The sequence below is a fragment of the Apus apus genome, chromosome Z (assembly GCF_020740795.1).
Source record: "Apus apus isolate bApuApu2 chromosome Z, bApuApu2.pri.cur, whole genome shotgun sequence".
In the NCBI taxonomy this organism is placed as follows: Eukaryota; Metazoa; Chordata; class Aves; order Apodiformes; family Apodidae; genus Apus; species Apus apus.
In genome coordinates this window covers 25,393,905-25,412,435 of record NC_067312.1, presented here as the reverse complement: position 1 = coordinate 25,412,435, position 18,531 = coordinate 25,393,905, and the positions used below count along the sequence as shown (strand labels likewise).

The window sequence follows — 18,531 nt, the reverse complement described above, 5'->3', positions numbered from 1 at the left end:
GGAAATGTGATCAGAGCACATAACTTAGGACAACATACTTCCAAATTATCTTAATTCTACCTTTTTCTTCTCAAATGACCTCTTTTGTTTCTTCAGTCATTGGTGTAATATGGACTTCTGCTGTGACCTCTCAGTAAAACAAATGCTTTGTTCAACTGGCAAATAATAATAGACATATCTTAAACATATTCTGCCAGCAAGGGAGGTATAATTGAAAGGCTAGTACCTCTGTCCAGGGTGTAAAAAATGCATTCATGGTAGGAGTGCAGCATGAAAACTGAGTGATAACATGTATCATCATATGAAAAGATAAATACAACTCGTCTACCTAAGACTTCTCACAAGGAGTCAGTAAAGCTAGTGGAAAGGTTTGAGAAGGATGCAGGTGTCAAAAATGTTGCCTACGTATTTCTTCTTGTTTCTTGTATCCACTAATAATAGACTGTGTTTCCAAGAAGAGTTGATAACTTTAAAATTAAAAATGACAGTATTACTTGATGTGCAACTGCCTTTTGAGTTTGGGATCGGAGAGGGTAGTAACAATACTACTGCTTGTGCTTAATTTTCTGCATTTTACTTTGCTATGGAACTTGGATCCAGTCTAAATGATAAATGTTTTGTCAGCAAAAATAATCTTTATGAATAATCTGCATCTGGCCACTCAGAGAGCACTGCTGGTAAAATGCAGTCTACTGTAATATATCACTGGTTCAATTGTTCTGCTAGCATGAGTAATGCATTATCTGCATGGCTTTTCCAATCTACCCTTCAGGGGCTGGCCCTACGTTATTTCTGCCTTGTCACAATTTTTAGTATAATTTTACAGATATCATGCTGCTTGTCCTCTCAGAAGTTACGACACTTTCTGAGGCATCTGGAGACAAAAAAAGAGCAAGTGCTTTCAGGTGTAAACATGCTCTGGTTTTCATCAGTAAGGCTCGCTATTTCTATTCCAAAGAACATGCTTGGTCTTTTGGAGAACTTAGTAAGAGGGAAGAAACAGATAAGGGAGAGTATCATCTTGGTTCATGCTGCAATCAGAGGGAGCTAGAAAATAGCTTTGACAGAGAAGTATCGGGCAGACATGAGAAACCGCTCTAGCCTATAAACTACTGCACTGAGGAACTCTTCCCTGGAGTCTGGTTTACGTGGTAGCTACTTACTCCGTGTGCTTTTAACTCTAAATGACAACTGAAGCCATAACACAACGCTACTGTCCTTTAGCCACTGTAGATCATGCCTCTGAGCTTTCACACTGACCTGCCTTTCTTGCGATGCTCAGCAATTGCACATCATTTTTCTGTGCTTTGGTTTTCCAGAATTATGTAGTCTTTCTTCTGAAGAGTGATTTTCATTTTAAATTCTGCTTTTCCTAGCAAACTTGACACCTTCTCACACTCTCCACACCTTCTTTTCAGCACAGCATTTTTCACCACACTCCACTCAATGGCCGCAAGCACAGTTACTGTTATGCTGACTGCAGCTGGTAGGCTAAGACATGGAAATCTGCTTTTTCCAGTTCCTGGTGAAGGACCATGGAAGAAGCTGGCTGAAATCAGTACTCAGACAGAGGTTCTTCTCAACAGCAGTTCTTTTATGTGGTGTCTGACAGTTATGTGCCTGGGAAACAATGCTGGTAAAAAGGTGTGTGTGTACTCTTATGAAGTAGTAGTGTCACAAAAGTTTTCACCTCTTAGCACTGTCTAGGTACTGATCTGGGGTCACTTCAGAGGCAGGTCATTTTGCAGTCAATCAGAAATCTTGTGGTGGTGTTAATCTGTCGAGCAGTGCTTAAGAGTGATGGAGAAGCAGACTTAGTACTCTTGATGTGCTTAAGGTACACAAACAGAGGTACTTAAACCACAGTTTACCCAAACTCAGGCAAATTAACAAAACTTTTATTAAGAGTATTCAGTATAGCACCACACAAAAGGTACACTGTGCTTTGTGTTGCCTTTAAGGAACATGCCAGAGCACTTTCAAACTAGAAAAAAGAATTTAAAAAGCTTTATTGTTTGTTAGCTGAGCTTACTGTTTGCTGTTTGGAGAAACTATTCTCAAAGAATCACAGTTTTTGTAGATAATGTTTTAATGGTGTTCCAGGCAGATTAAGGATTGTTCCCTTACTCATTAGTTCTCTTCATCTTCTGGGTCTGAGCTTTATTTAAAAACAAAGGTGCTTTCAGGAAAAGCATTCAGTCCAGAATCAGCAGATTCAAAAAACATACTAGGCATATACTAAATTCTGCTTCTTGAAAAAGTACAGAATTTTGATCAATGGTAATTGTGTGAATGTGGCTCTATGAGTCAATCCCAGGCAAACTGAGAAATCATTTGGAATCAGCTCTTAATTCTGTCTTGGGCTCATAGATAAACAAGGAGTGCATACCTGATACAATTACAGATAAATTGCATCATAGAAAAATGATGGGTGACTTTGAAGGGTCATTTAGTCCATCTTCTCTTTCAGTACTGATTGTTATGCTATAATGGCTTGAAATTATTTGAAATATAAGGTGCTTCCAAAGCTCATGGCAGGAGGGTCGGAATTACATGAATCTTTTAAGTTCTCTTCCAACCCATTCTATGATTATGTTTCATTCCGAAGTATTTATTGGTCCTGCACATTCCTTGCATAGCTAAACTTGGTTTCTCAGCCTGAATTGTTCAGATTAAATACTGTATATTAGCCATTACACTTATGTTAAATAAGTTTTATTGTCCTTTTTGTAATTGGGATGAACTAGAAATGTTTCTCTATATTGCCTGAATATGGAACACACAGATGTTTCAGAACATCCTTTATTTGATGCATCTTGCAGTTAGAGAAAGGCCAGTTTGCGTAAAGGGAACTTCAGCAAGTCAACAAGAGTAACAGAGCCATAGTCAAATTAAAACTGTGGAATGGACCCAGTGCTAATGCATATAAAGAGTACTGAAAAACTTCTAGGCTTCCAGCTTCACTGACTCCAGTATGGAACGTGCTTCTTTATACTCTTCAGCTTCTTCCAATTCTTTTTCATTCTCCTGGAATACAAAAGAAAATTTTTGAGTACTATGAAAATAATTGCTATGGGGTTATATTTAAGAAGACAGCTATGGAAAAAAAACCAGTAACAAGAGATGAGAAGGTTGAGGTATCCAACCACTTTTTTGCCACTGGCAACCTCTCCTCCCACACCTCTTGACTGGATGGACTTTTGAGTGAAGACAGGGACTAGGGGAGCAAGTTCCCTCCCACTGTAAGAGAAGATAAAAGTTTGTGACCATCTGAGGAATGCAAACATACAGAAGTCTGTGGGACCTGAAAAGATGCATCCCGGAGTCTGGAAGGAATTGGCTAATTTAGTTGCCAAGCCACTCTCCATGATACTTGAAAAGTCATGGTAGTCAGGAGAAGTCCCATATGACTGGAAAAAGGGAGGAGGACCCTGGGAACTACCTGCCTGTCAGCCTTGCCTCTATGCCTGGGAAGATCATGGAACAAATCCTCCTGGAAGCTATGCTAAGGCACATGGAGGACAGGGAGATGATTTGAGACAGCCAGCTTGGCTTCAACACGGGCAAGTCCTGCCTGACAAATCTAGTGGACTTCTATGATGGAGTGATGACAGTGTTTGACTGGAGAGGAATTGGTTGGATGGTTGTATTCAGAGGGTGGTGGTCAATGGCTCAGTGTTCAGATGGAGATAAGTGACAAGTGGTGTCCCTCAGGGGTCTGTACTGAGACCAGTGATGCCTAATCCCTTCATCAGTGACACAGACAGTGGGATCAAGTGAACCCTCAGTGAGTTTGCAGATAACACCAAGCTGAGTGGTGCAGTTGACATGCCTGAGGGACAGGGTGCCATCTAGAGGAACGTGGACAAGCTTGAGAAGTGAGTCCATGTGAACTCCATGAGTTTCAACAAAGCCAAGTGCGAGGTCCTGCACCTGTGTCAGGGCAACCCTCATTATCAATACAGGCTGGGGGATGAAGGGATTGAGGGCAGCCCTGTGGAGAAGGACATGGGACTACCGGTATATGAAAAGCTGGACGTGAGCTGGCAATGTGGACTTACAGCCCAGAAGGAAAACTTTGTCCTGGATTGCATCAAAAGAAGCCTGGCCATCAGGTCAAGGGGGTGCAATTCTCTCCTACCCAGCTCTGGTGAGACCCCACCTGGAGTACTATGTCCAGCTCTGGTGTCTTTGGCACAAGAAGGATGTGGACCTGTTGGGGCAGGTCCAGAAGAGGGCCACAAAAGTGATCAGAGGGTTGGAACACCTCTGCTATGAGGAACGTCTGAGAGAGCTGGGGTTTTTCAGCCTGGAGAAGGCTGTGGGGAGACCTTATTGCAGCCTTTCAATAATTAAAGGGGGCTCGTAACTAAGATGAGAACAAACTTTTTAGTAGGGCCTGCAGCAATGGGAAGAAGAGTAATGGTTTTAAACTAAATTAGGGTAGATTCAGACTAGATATAAGGCAGAAATGTTTTACAACGTGAGTGGTGAAACACTGCAAAAGGTTGCTCCAAGAGGTGATAGATGCCCCATCTCTGTAAACATTCAAGGTCAGGTTGAATGGGGCTCTGAGCAGCCTGGTCTAGTTGAAGATGTCCCTGCTCACTGCAGGGGGGTTGGACTAGATGAACCGTAAAGATCCCTTCCAACCTGAACCATTCTGTGAAACTAGGGATGTATCATCACGGAACACACTAGTTCTACGTGACTCAAAGCACAGGCAATTTATTTTCTTCTGCTTAAGGTCCAAGATAATAGCTGTCATGTGTAAGGAAATCTGACCTATATGCATAGATCTGTTTTATTCTGTTAAACACTTAAAATGAAGAGATAGTATAACTGGAACCAGTAACAACAGACCTCAAAACAAGTTTTCCTAACGCTGTTAGGAAAAAACTTAAGCAGATTAACAATTAAAAAACCACTTATCTACATTTGACTTTAATACAAGTATTAAATGTGAGCTGAGCAACAAAAGAAGACCTCTTGAAGACTTCCAGTTTCTTAACAACAGTAACTCCCCCCCTTCCTAGTTTTCAGTTCGTACACACTGTATGTTGCAATAACACCACTTCTGCATGCCACTGAAATCTAAACCAGTGCACTGTCAAGTAGCTAGCTGAATTACAAAAGGACCCTAAATCCTGTCAGGTGGTGAGCATTTATTTTTGAAAATAGTAGAAGCATACTGCCCAAGGATGAGAAACCCTGGGCTGTCCTTTGAGCAGGGATTTGCATTTTAGCCATCAAATGTGTCTGGGGCTTAATTTAGGGTATGGATTTCTAGCCACACAGTAGCATTTACATGTGTAGCTGAATTCTTGGTGAAAAGACAGCTTTTAAAATAAGCACAGGTTCCAAACTTAGTATAGTTTTGTTTCCATTTGTATGAAGTACTACTTATTCTTGCAGGTATTCATATCTTAAAATATCACTAATAAAACATAAAGCAGTACTTGCCAAGGATTCAGCTGTCTTTGTTTCTTTTCCACAGCACAATGAAAGTAGTAAGCAAAGTATTTTGATTATTTCAGTTCACTGCAAGCCTATTATATACATCTACACTATCTAGAAAACTAACCAAAGCAGGTGAACTATTTTTTATGATCATGCAACTAGCAAAGGAACTCAAGAGTCTATTCTAGCAGTTCAGTATTTAAGTGTATGATGGGTGTACATTCCATTAAAGACAGCTTCTAACATTCTAACACACATCTTCATGGACTGAAGACCAAGTCTGCATAGACTTTTACCTAAAATGAAATACTGGTATGTTATAGGATGCTAGTCTTGGGACCTATAAAAGGTAATTCTTCAATCCAGTTCTAATATGCCGCCATTGCACTGCAGAAAAGCCAGTTTATCCAAGTTCATGAAGGAACTGCAGCACTTCATGACCAGTGGGTTATGGTGCTATACTTACTAGTAGTTGAGTAAGATCTGCATGTGCAACTTCTAATCTGCGCTGACAGTCTGGAATCATCATTCGCGACTCCTGTAAGATCTCGATCTGTGAAAATTAGAAGCCAATGAAATGAGAACATATTCCAGGTAGGTATATTTTTTTTTAAGGTAAGTCTTTACTCTGAAAATATTTCAGTCATCATCTAGGACATCCAGAACACTTGAACCTATTTTCTGAATAGTTGTTTTTTTTTTATTAAAATAAACTAATGTAGCATAATTGCTTAAAATTCTTCATCTATAGGATACTTTTACTTTTTGCTTAATTTAAGTATTAAGTGCAAAAGAGTATTTAGTATAATTTTTCCCTTGGAAAAAAATGTACTGCCTGGTAAGCCTTCCATACAGCATTTGTTAAAAAGGCTATTTAAAACAAACTTTCTCCTGCTGTTGTGAAGCAGCTTCATCCAAGATGGGATCAGCTGGTTATATAAATATCTCCTGCATCTTTTGGGTAATAAAGAAAAACACTGCTCAGATAATACCACATAGAGATAATTACTGCATGAAAAAAGTTATTGAGTTATTGATCACATTGTGTGCACACTGCAGGAGGCTCTGACTGAAAGACAAAAGTAAAGAAAAACGAAAAGCAAAGACCAGCAGGCTCATATTTTTGATGCTTATCATGCATAAAAAGTTATTACTTATCCTTGTGCTTCATTTTAGGAGAAAGATTATTCTCACCATGCACTTTGAACAAAATTACTAAACTGGCACCCCACTGAATCTGAACATCCTGCCTCCTCCTACACAAAACAACTACAGATTTAAACAGGGCAACATTTATTTCATGGAACATTTCTGTATCTGAAATCCAGCCATGGAGTAGAGAAGTTGTGCAAACTTAAATCTACTTAGAAATAAAAATTTGTTAGATATTTAAATATGAAACCTTTTCTGCATTCAGAGTAACTGGAAACAGAAGGCATTCCCTTTAAATGGCTTACTTCATTCTGTCATTCCTATGTTGTATTCTCTTTTCTGGATTAATGCATTGTAAAAGTGAAGATAAGCTATAGCAAAGAATGTATTTATGCATACAGGAAGGCCATATATAGTAAGACATTATCACTGCGGTTTTAAGTGTCATATATTTAAGTTTGTAGTTCAAGTAATTTTTAAGAGAAAGGGCTAAAAGTGTTATTTCTAGTTTTCTTTCTAAAAACCTTGGGCAAAACCTGTCTACTTTAATGAAGGAAAGATGGGTGACAAACGTTGTTTTTTTTTTTTTTTTAAAAAAAGCTAAGCACCCCCAAGTTCTAGTTCTCATCAACAGCATCCCTTTATTTTAAGCATTCAGTGCTGGACTGTATTAAAATAAGAATACAAACTCTGCATATTACACTTTCAGCAGTGAATGTATAAAATAAAGGTTTCTAACTTCCACAGAATCAGGTGCATCATAAACTGCGTAAGATGATGCCTTTTGCTTTATGCAGTAAAAATTTATCCTATAAAGAATATGGAGAGAAGTGAGAATATCCAATAATGATTTGCTTAGGCCAGCATTGCTAAATAGTTTTGTACTGTAAAGCTGGTAGATAATATGAAAAGTAGTAACTTATTTGATACATGCCACTCAATATGTAATCTAGGAAGGCATATAAATCTAGAATATGTAAGCTGTAGTCCTGGCTGCTGTAGCAAAAGAGGAAAAACTACACCATTCACTCTGTTCAAACAGAATTTGACTGAGATCCAAAGGTGTACCTGAGTTTTATTTACATTTGCCTGCAGTTATGCATTAATAAATAAAAAACAGGACAGTAAGTCCTGGAACTATACTGGTAGCTATTCAGTAGGTTCAAAAAGAGACTAGATCAGGAATTTTGTGGAACCAGTATTATTAGTTGGTTACATAACTATGTATGCAAACTTTGATATATTCTGCATAAAACACATTTTTTCAGCTAATACTGATAATGCCAGACACACCATTTACTGTTAAAAATATATATAATAGAGCAAAGTCACAGATTATTAGGGGTTGGAAGGGACCTCTGAAGATCATTGAGTCCAACCCCCAAGTCAAAAGCTCAAATACTTATACAAGCTTTAGGACTGACATTTTTAAAGTGTTTGCTCTCCAAATTCCATCAAAACTCTGCTAGATTTTCTGGCTTCAAGTTATTTAAATTACAAGCAGGTCACAAGGAAGTTATTACAGGAAAATGAGTTGACTCTGCAAAGATCCATAAATATCTACAAGGTTTCCGTGAATTAGAATGCCAAACAGAAGTATTAAAAAAAAAAAAAAAGGAGTAACTGAAGTGCATCTAAATACAGTGTTAAGACAAAAGCAATAAAGCACAAAAATATCTTCAGGGAAAAGCAAATTGAATTTGTTGTCAATAACTGCACATAGGACCAAAAGAGCTATTGTGGCTATAAAGGAAAGGGGATGATGTCCCCTTTCCTTTAAGTGTACTGAGAAAGCCAGTTAAACAAATCTCTTCAACCCACCCCATTTCTAGTCAGTTGTCCTTCAGGATTGAAGGTGTTTCTACTAAAGGAGTAGATGTCTGGCATCTTTTGAAAGAAGGCCGTTTGTTCAGATGGGATACAGCTCTCTTAACTGTTGGGTTGCAAATAACCTATTTACTAAATGCAATGTGGATATTTTGTTAATTGGATCAGATGTCAAAGAACCGGTGTGCATAATGCACCCTTCAAAACCCTTAAATCTGTTTTCCGTAAATTCCAGATTGCAGTGATAGATAGAACAGGTGCAAACACATAGATCCACCTACCAGATGCTTAAGTGGAAGGCCGCCATAACTAAAATTAGACAATTACTGTACACGTTCAAGATACAAGCACACGGGCCAAGCACAACTCTGTGAGAAGCAGCTGAGGAGGTAATGCCTTTTAACATTAACCTTTAAACATAAGCAACTTTGATTTTTAACAGGTCTCAAAATGAAAGCTCAAAGCTACTATAGGCAGATTCTTTACTTTTTGGGTTGCCCAAACACATTGAAACAAATATCTGACAATTCAGAAATACAATTAAGTATTACTGTGTCTGAGTGTCAATACCAGTTGTGCTGCAACAGGAAGCAATTTTGTGTATATAATGAGGACAAGAGTTTTATCTGCTTCAAAAAGATGGAAGCAGAGTTTATTGCTGGGTTTTTTTTCCCTGCTGACCTACAGCTAACCAAGAGATGAGAGCTATGCAGAGACACAAATCATTTGAAAACAACAAGGAAACCTCCAGAGGGCTCTCTGTCATTCCTTGATCTTAGAAGGACAGTCTAGCGAACTACAGGGTCACAGGGTATAGTCACAGTATTGCTTTATGTAACAGGAGTGGTTTTCTAAACACAGGCATGACAGGCTAAAAAAACCCAACCTGATAAATATGAGTGAGTCATATATGTACCAATTACATACACACATGAATATATATTTTCATGCTTTTAAATACTGCCTGATAATCACCTGCCCTTTCACTGCTGCACAGATAATCGTAACAGTAGAGCTCTACTCAAAGTTGGTAGGAAGGAAAAGACATGCAATTAAGTTTGCTAAGAAAAGTGCTACTGGTTTGAACTACTTTTCATCAGAAAGTTTGTACAACACTTGCAATCCATTGGTTAATTGCAGCCATACGTGATGGAAGGACAGAGATCGAAAAGCAAAAGGCCATCTCTAGGTATCAGGAACACCAAACGGTTCCAAAATTAATCATCCCACTAATGAAGAAATTGTAATACAAACACTCATGCTGTAGCCTACTGACTGGCTAATCAACGTATTTGTACCTTAAATCCACAGGATGGTATTACTCCTCACCTCACTGGTTACCACAGGATATAAAAGCACCATGTGCTGGGCCAGGATGGTGGTGCAGGAAAATACGGAGTAGGACAGCACAGGTGATGTAGAAGGCTGGCCAGAGAGAAGGCAGGAACTCAGAGGAGATACAGCATTAAATTAATAAAAGCAGGAAAAAAACCTTGCACAAAAACTGTAGGACACCAAGCTTTATTAGTTCTATTTAATTTGAAGCAACTTGTTTTATTTTCACATAGGAGGCCCAAAAGAAGCTTGAACTATCCACAAATGCAAGATACAAGAGCACACTGCACTCCATTGTAGGTGAGTTGTCAAATACATTGATGACAATGCTTCTGAAGGACCACAAAGAGAAGCTTGCATTGAAGAATTGGAGAACATGGTTTTGTTCCTATAGTGTTTGAGCATTTCAAGTGCTGAAACCGCCATATATTAACCACAGGCTTCATACTATTTGTAGCAAGAAAGTTGGAGGAGAAGAAATCCCTCTAGATGTAATGCCTCAGTATTTCAAATGAGCTTTCTCTGCAGCTCCTCTCAGGTGAGGGCTAATCCTGTTTCTTCTGAAGCAAATCCCTTTAGGACACAAAAGGCAGAAAAGTTCCTCTGGTCTTTCTGGAAAACAGGTTGTCACTGACTGTTTTCCACTAATGTGCAACTGTCAGGTTTTCTTCATTGTCAGCACCAGGGTGTGGTGCGAGAACACCACATGACTTGAAGCTAAAAAATGGTGCTGCTTTTCAGAGGACAGAAGCAAAGCTCTGTGTCCTCCCCTGAAAAAGTTTTTAATTAAATAAGCTGTATCATAAACTGAAGATATTGCTCCTTGAAAATTAAGTTAGTGGATTATAATGGATCATTATCTATTACAGAAAATTGTAATTTAATCAACATACAGCACATTTCTCTCAGCAACTCAAAATTCTACCTGAACAGATCAATGTTGATACACTTGCAAACCTCACCTTATAAACAGGTACAAGGCAGTAACCATCTGAATGAAGAGGTTTATTTGGGAGTGGTGTAAAGAAAACACCAACAAAAGAAAGACTTGCTCTTCTAATAGCAAGGGCTCAACCTTGTCAGAAATAATAGCCAATTTTTTTCTCTGCCAACCTCACACAATTTTTGTGGAGGGGAGTTAAGCTTGGGGGAGAGGTTGAGAGAGTTGGGGTTTTTTTCTGTTGCTTTTTTTTGGTTGTTCTTAAGATAAGATACAGATCCTGAAAAGGTAGCACACTGGTTAGATGTGTATAAATAAGCCAGAAGGTTTGGTTTGTGAGGAATCCTCTGTCTGTTTTGTGGATGTGAAATGTCTGGGGAAATATTTGTGCTAAAACTGGAGGCAGAACAGACATGGGATGTTCCCTAGATAGACAGAAGGCAGAGAAGTCAAGTCCAGATTATTTTCCTCCCTCTACAGCACAGGAAAAGTGAGCCCAACTGAAGAAGAAATTAATATCCCATATTGGTGCCAGGTCTTTTCTACTACAGGAGTATCATCATACTAACTTACTCTAAATCCTGCATGAGTGACTTTAATCTTCAGCATAAACCATAAAATCTGGAATCCAAAAGATACTTAGACCTGCCTAGATAAAAGGGAAAACAGCCTTTGGAAAACAAGGGAAGAAGGAGGATCACAGTAATGAGCTTTCATCACCTGGTCTCTCTCAGAAAGCACATTAGGCAATAAAACCAAAGTTGGACAGCATTTTTAATACCAGTTGTATGTTAGGAATATTATTCTGTACTTAGTACAGAGAATTCTAAGTTCCTAGTTTTTAAGGAAACTAACTGTCCTTGTTAAGGACTTTGTCCAAATATATAAGGGGGAGCATTAGACTTTATTAGCATGTCCAGTGTCTCTTTACCTAAGCAACTAGAGCTATAGTTCAGATTATTAAGCAGAGATCAGCTATTCTTTGGGGGGTGGTGGGGAAGAATTAAAAAATTATGAAAATAATCAGACTGAAGTGAAAATGTATGTTTCACCAAATCTTACTGTACTTGATTGGTAAGAAATTCTTTTTGAACCCATTACATGGGGCATGAAAAGAGCTAAAAATGTAAAAAGTGAACTGAGCTTCTGAAAAAGTTACACAGCGGTATTACATTCCTTTCAGAAAGAACTCCTTCAGTAACAAGATTAGCAGCACTCATCTTCCAAAATAATTTTCCAGCATACATTGTTTACCAATGTATTTCTTGTAGCTCTTTCAGGAGATACCTTTCACTCAACAAAGCAAATACTGCTGTTTTTATTAATACTTGTAAAAAACTGTGTCTTAGCAAGACTTAGTTTATGTACTCTGATGTACTCTTTTGCATGCAAATACTATGTTAAGTTCACTGGATTTTAATTTACCTGGGGATGACATTTCTTGGGAAGTAATTCAGAACTATAGGGTAGCTTAAAAATGAAATACTATCAGTAAAAATATGACAGTTAATAAAAACTAGATAGATACCTCAGGCTTCTTCCACGAACAACCAGCATCAAGATAAAAGCATTAGCTGGGAAAGGATGTTTATGTATGAGGCACATCAACAACCACAGAAATATAGAAAACTACTGGTTCCTGTCATTAGTCTGCACTCATGAGTGATTTCAGTGTGAAAAGTTTTTATTACAGGTGAAGCATTATGAAGCTCTGTGTGAAGTCTTCATATACCGAGAATCATTTACATCTGTGTAAAAATGAAGGCTTAATTATGGAAAAATCCTCACAGAAGTACAGTTGCACTACTTGCTGCTATGAGTCAGGGTTCTATATACAGAACTAAAAAGAAACTATATGCAGAATTTACACCTGGTGGAATACATAAAAAGTCTTACAGTATGTTTGTTGAACTTCTTCAAACTTGATAAATTTTGTATAAAATAGTTTTTTTTTAATAAGGCTGTTTTCAATGTAGTATTTTATTGAAGTTCTTAATAATTTTCCCTACAAGTCTCATGGCTGACGATTGTGTGATTTTGAGATAAAAAATCTTCTTCCACAGTATTTTTTCTTCCCCAAATACTGTTCTTCATTTATTATGTTTTCTCTGCCAGTATGGCTGAAATTAATGTTTATAAGCTTTCCCCTAAATTCTACATTTCTTATGTGGCTTTTGTAGACAAAGAAAATCACAAGATAGTATGGTTTTTACATTTTTTAAGAATAAGCTATCAGTAATGGAAAAGGAAGGCCTTCCTTGCCCCATAATGCTGGAAGTTCTTTCCCTGTGATATACAACCTACCTCAGGTAGTTCTCACCCAGCACAGATTCAGCTGAAGTACACGAGCTGAGACACAGCAACTACTGCAAATTCAACCTACACCCAGGACAATGGTAATGTATGTGGAAAGCAGGTGTGAACCCATCAGGTATGACACTCAGTAAGTAAAAGCTCTGGCTTTATTGGAAGCATAGTGTTGCCATGGTGGAAGCCCTGGGATACTGATGCTAACCATAATGAGGACCTGATGCAGCAGAGCCCTGATCAGGGGTCAGGCTCGGAGGAAACAAACCACAGTAGGGGCAGGTAATAAAACTTGTGCTGATTAACATATACATAGACAATGGCCTGTTTTGGTCATTAGTGAACTTGCTGATGTACTGCAGGTGCTGTTGACACACTGGTGCCATGCAGACATGGGGGCAGATGAGGGGGGAAGCCAACTACAATGAGATAAAGCATGCTTGGGCCTCCACATACTCAGATGGGAGGAAGGGAACTATCCTGGGTTACTGGAAGAATCTTCTCATGGTCTTCAAATTATAACCTTGGTCAGTGTATAGCAGCACCATAAGAAAACTGTCCTTTCTGGTTTTGAGTACTGAATCTGCTCCTCATTAAATAAGTCATTCTGGACAGTGTAGGTAAAAGTTAATACCTAACAACTGCAAACAACCCCTGTTGGTCACTGCTTCGGCTAGAGATCACTTGAGTTCACAGGAACCACAAGCTGCCCCCCTGCATAAGGAGTGAGGAGAAAAATTCAGTGTCAAACCCAATTGTTCTACAAAGGGACTGAATCATCCTTACATGCCCTAAAGCTTACATAGGCCGTAGGAATGGCATTACTCATTTTAAAGTAATATTTTCCATAGTCACTTCTGTACTGTTAAACCATGCGTTCTGCAGAGTTGTAACTAGAAAGCTAAATGAGAAGAGAGGTGAGTAATGATTTTAAGGTTTTTAAGCATCCCTCCCTCAACTCTGAACTGATTTGTATATACATGTGGTTTAGCCAATACCTCAGCTAAAATAAGAGTTAAAATTATTCGCTTAGTCTCAAATTATTTAATTCATTCTCATCATCCAAATGTTAATTTTCATTACTGAAATAAAGACTACAACCATATTTTTAAATAAATACAGTTATTCAGATTAGGAATTAGTAACTAAAAACAATTATTAAAATGTGTAACTACACATTTTTCTGAAGAGCATCTCAAAGTATTAACTGTATCCAAAATATGGTTCTGAGCAAACTCTCCTGGTATTACATCATTTTCTTTAAGACTATTAGATTTGATCGTATGAAAAGTGTAGTGTGTGCATTCTTTCTGAGCCTCCAAACTGTTAATAATCTAAAATATTAATTACTTCCAGAATGCACAGTACACTAAAAGAACAAGAAGTGAAGATGTCATTGGAGGAACTGATTGCTTTCAAAGTGTATTAGGCAATTTCTGAATGAATCGAGACTGTTCTCTGTGAAGGCTTTTGTCATTGGTCTCTGAGGATACCTTCAAGTAGTGTGTAACATTTTGTTTCACAGTAAAAGTTCACAGCCTCGGCTGTTTTTTGACTTTGGTGCTATCTTGCAGATCACTGCAGAAATACCAAGGTGCAGTCAAATAATCTGATGAATGGGGGACACTAAAAATGAGAATTGCATTCATTAGTTCTTGTTAGCACCAGCAGATCTTCAGAAAGACTACTATTTTGTAGGAGTCTCGGTCTCTCGTGAGGCATAAGACAGCTCAGCTCTATAAATACAATTCGTTATTTGTATACAAATTCTTTATTTCTTTCCCATGGCATAATGAAAACAAGACAGGGCATATATCCATGAACTGAATCTGAACTTACTAAAAGGTTGGTTTAGTTTGTTTTAAAGGGGCTTTCTCCGATCTTCTTTTCATTTATTTCTGTATTTGAGCTTTGTTTAATGTATTCCATTGTTTAAAAAGCAAGGTGGGAAAACAGCAAGCTAGGTTTTACAGCACAAGGCCACTAAACTATTGGAACAAATGAAAATAATTTTAACTAACAGTTTCAGTTTCTGTGTAGATTCAAGAGAAAACATCTGGAAAATGCTTGAGAAAAAAACCCCAACAACATAGTTAAAATACAACATATTTAGTTGAAAGAATATAAAGGCCTCAGCTAAACAGAGACGTGCCACCCTTCTGTAAAAAAATAAACACAGATCTCCCAAACATAAGGCCTCTCTCAATGAGAAGGAAACTCGACACTCTTCCTTCCAAGCTAGCATGTACCATTTGCAGACACTGTCCTTTAAATCATATTCTAATAGTGACACTAAACTATACTCTTAAGCAGATGAAACTACAGCATGCAGATTGCTAGTCAGTGACTTCACTACAAACTCCAGCAGCTGCATACCCAGTGCTCTCTTTGAGGCCTGTGATTTTACCACAGAGATAATGGTATACTCAAGAGTTTAAATGTTTCTCTTCATATTAACTATCAAGCATTCTCACTTCACGTAACATTTGCAACTAGCAGGCACACTTACGTAAAAGCATCCAGACCAGATACTTTCAGATTCCTGCTATGCCTGTGAAAGAGTCCATGATAGCCTCATACATAGATAGTGAGTGACAGCCATCCTGACACCAAGTCCTAAGTAATCCACAGGCAGTAACTCTGGAGTAAAAGAAGTTTCTACAAATGCTTATTATGACTTTTATAACTGCCAGGATTTTAGTCTGCTATTTATATAAGAGGAGTCTGGAAAAAGGTACAGGACATTCTTTTATTTACAGTTTACTATGATTACATGAAAGCAAAGAAGGATTTTATAAAACAAGCTTAAGTATATTTTACCTGCTTTTTAATTCCATAATCATCACATGCTTCAGCTTTCATTTTTTCAATCTTTTCTTCTTGCTGTTTTGCTTCCTTTTCATACATAACTTTTTCTTTTGCCAATCTGCAATTAAACCAAGTGATTGTGTTAATCTGATTCTATTACAGCAAAAAGTTACATCACTGATAACATAAAAAATTCCTGAAAGCTGCAGCCCTGCAAGATAATACACAGTTTAATAAAAAAAGGTTCTTAACCACTGCAAAAAAATGCATCTAGGAAATGCATTTAGCTGTAACGTACAGTGATTCTCATTAGAAGAATTTAAAATAAAAACATTTGTAAAGATTCTTTGTGGGCTTATCCAGATAGAATATGCGTAAAGAATATGCTAAATATTGGTACTTCATTTCAAATACATTAAAGAAACACATAAGCTCCCTTATAGATCTGGATGACTACTAATAAAGACAGTAGTACAGAGAAGAAAGCTATCTATCTCAAAAAAGTCCTCAGGTCATAGGTAGCCAAAACAAGATGCCTGCAAAGACAACACTTATCAGCATTTGCCAGACTTTCTCAACATGATCCAGGATCCGGTAGTTCTGCAAGTGACCTATATTGGCTCTTATGTGGTCTTTCCTCTTTCTTACTACCAAATACCACCGCTGCACTTGCATTTACTAGATAAATAATGATAGACATCTTTCTTAGTACTAACTTTGAAAATAAACAAAACAGGATTTCAGGTTCACAGACTGTGATCCCAGAGTATTTTTTTCCTGATCACTACAAGTCAAGTCATTAAATGGCATTATTTCCCATCCTAGTTTCTGTACAAAACAATTAAAAGTCAAATTCCCAAATTACAAAATTCCCAAATTACCAAAAGTAGCTTCATAGTCTTGTGTTCCTTTGAGTGTTTTCTCCATTTACTTTTATGATGGTTTGGCTACTACAGACAGAAGTAACAGTTCCATAAACTACATTACAGCTATTTTCTCTATGGCCTGTCTTTCAAAGGGAAAACAATTTATCTTTTAGTCCTAATAATGGACCTGTATGTGGAAGCAGGATGCTTTTTGCTAACAAGTATGGAATCAAGAGTTAAGAAAAAAATTTTGAGGTCAGAAGGGAATATTAAGGTGGTCTAGTCTGATGCGCTACAGTAACTTCTACATTGTAATTCCATTATCAAACTTTATTTTTGTTGCTACTGCAATTTTGCTATTGCATCTCACACTTTGTTATATATATTAATTAGATATATGCTGGATTACATATCAGAACCAAAACATCCTTCAGGATCTGGAGAATAATGTAGTAATTTCTGATCAGCTAATTCAGGACCAAAACATTGAGATGCTACTGCAAACCTGAGACCATTCCTCAAACAAAAATAAGCATCAGATCGGCCTGTATAAGATAGTTTAAGGAGAACTTAATAGCCAAAAGAAAGTAATCAGATCCAATAAGTAAAGAATATGCAGATGAAAAAAAAAACGTGTAATAGAGAGCTTCATGGGTGCATAAGTGCATCAGAGCAAATTCATTCCTAATTCATCACAGTTAGCATCCTACTAGAAGTGCTGCTGAGGATGGACAGAATGGTACTGGGGTGAAATAACGTTTTGTGAACTGAAACAGCCACAAAAACACTACTACAGTAGTACCTTGAGAAAAATTCCAAAGAGAATATACTGATGTTGCAACAGCAGACACTCTCTCTGCTTTTGTTAAAGGTTTACATAATCAAAAATTGTTTTGCTAAAACAGCCTTAAGCTGTGGCTTCACAACAGTTGATCTAAGTTGGGCTTACATACACCTGAACTTGTGTCAACCCTCACGGAGTCACACCATCTGAGAGGGCCTTCAGCCTTACAAAAGCTTTAGCAGCATGTAGAGCCTGTACTGTAGGTGTATGTCTAGACTAGTTTCTACAAGTCAGCCAAGTACAAGCTTCGAGAAGTAGTACTCGGGAAAGACAGCAGACTAATTACTAATAATAAAGACACTAAATCAGTGGCTGCAATTCCAGCTACTGGAACTAGCTCCAATATTAGCATCAGCAAATATTGATTTAATATAGGACGAGTTAATTGTTTGATCAAGGTTACTTAATTTAGTTCCAGACAGTATTCTTTGCTTTGCTGTTCTTAAGTTCCAAAAAAGTTAATTTTAAACAACCTGTGAGACAGATGATTTTTTGTTTTAATGAGACCAGCAAACTCCCTTGAAGGGCAGAGGAAGAAAGATATGATTAAATGCAGTTTTTATGTCGATTCACTTACTGAAATGAGTATGCCATTGAAACTGAAGGCAACATGCATCACTAAACTCAGCATTTTTAATTATTTTAATTTTTAGCTAAACCAAAAAGGCTCAGTGTTTGCCATTGCTTATGTTTTCACATTACATTTTCATATTAATATCTCCCTCTGTGCATACTAACTTTTCAAACTGAGTGCTATTCAAATTTGCATACTTTTATCAAACACCTAAGGACCGCATGTGGTGGCCTGGTTTAAATTTAACTGGATTTTTTGCCCAAATCTCTCATATCTGGAATACTTAGGAGTATTTATCTACTATATTTATCTACTACTATTTCTGCAGCAAATGTATATTTCAGTAGCAGAATGGAAGAAGTAGCAGAAAAAAAGAAACACATCGAATCTAAAATACAAATTTTCCACTGTGCTTTGT

At 37.6% G+C, this 18,531-nt stretch overlaps 1 protein-coding gene across 3 annotated transcripts in view; it reads right to left on the bottom strand.

Moving 5' to 3' along the window:
• Positions 1–1,877: 1,877 nt before the first annotated feature.
• TBCA (tubulin folding cofactor A) overlaps positions 1,878–18,531 on the bottom strand; it is a 31,003-nt gene continuing 14,349 nt past the window's right edge. The window contains exons 2-4 of one of the 3 annotated variants that reach the window (XM_051643202.1): positions 15,842–15,947; positions 5,927–6,013; positions 1,878–3,027 (exon numbers count right to left, since the gene is read on the bottom strand). In XM_051643202.1, coding sequence (XP_051499162.1) covers positions 2,947–3,027; positions 5,927–6,013; positions 15,842–15,947 — 274 coding nt within the window. In that variant the 3' untranslated portion in view covers positions 1,878–2,946. Of the gene's footprint in view, positions 3,028–5,926; positions 6,014–9,737; positions 9,865–15,841; positions 15,948–18,531 lie in introns of those variants that run through there. The other 2 variants (XM_051643204.1, XM_051643203.1) reach the window with 2 other exon arrangements.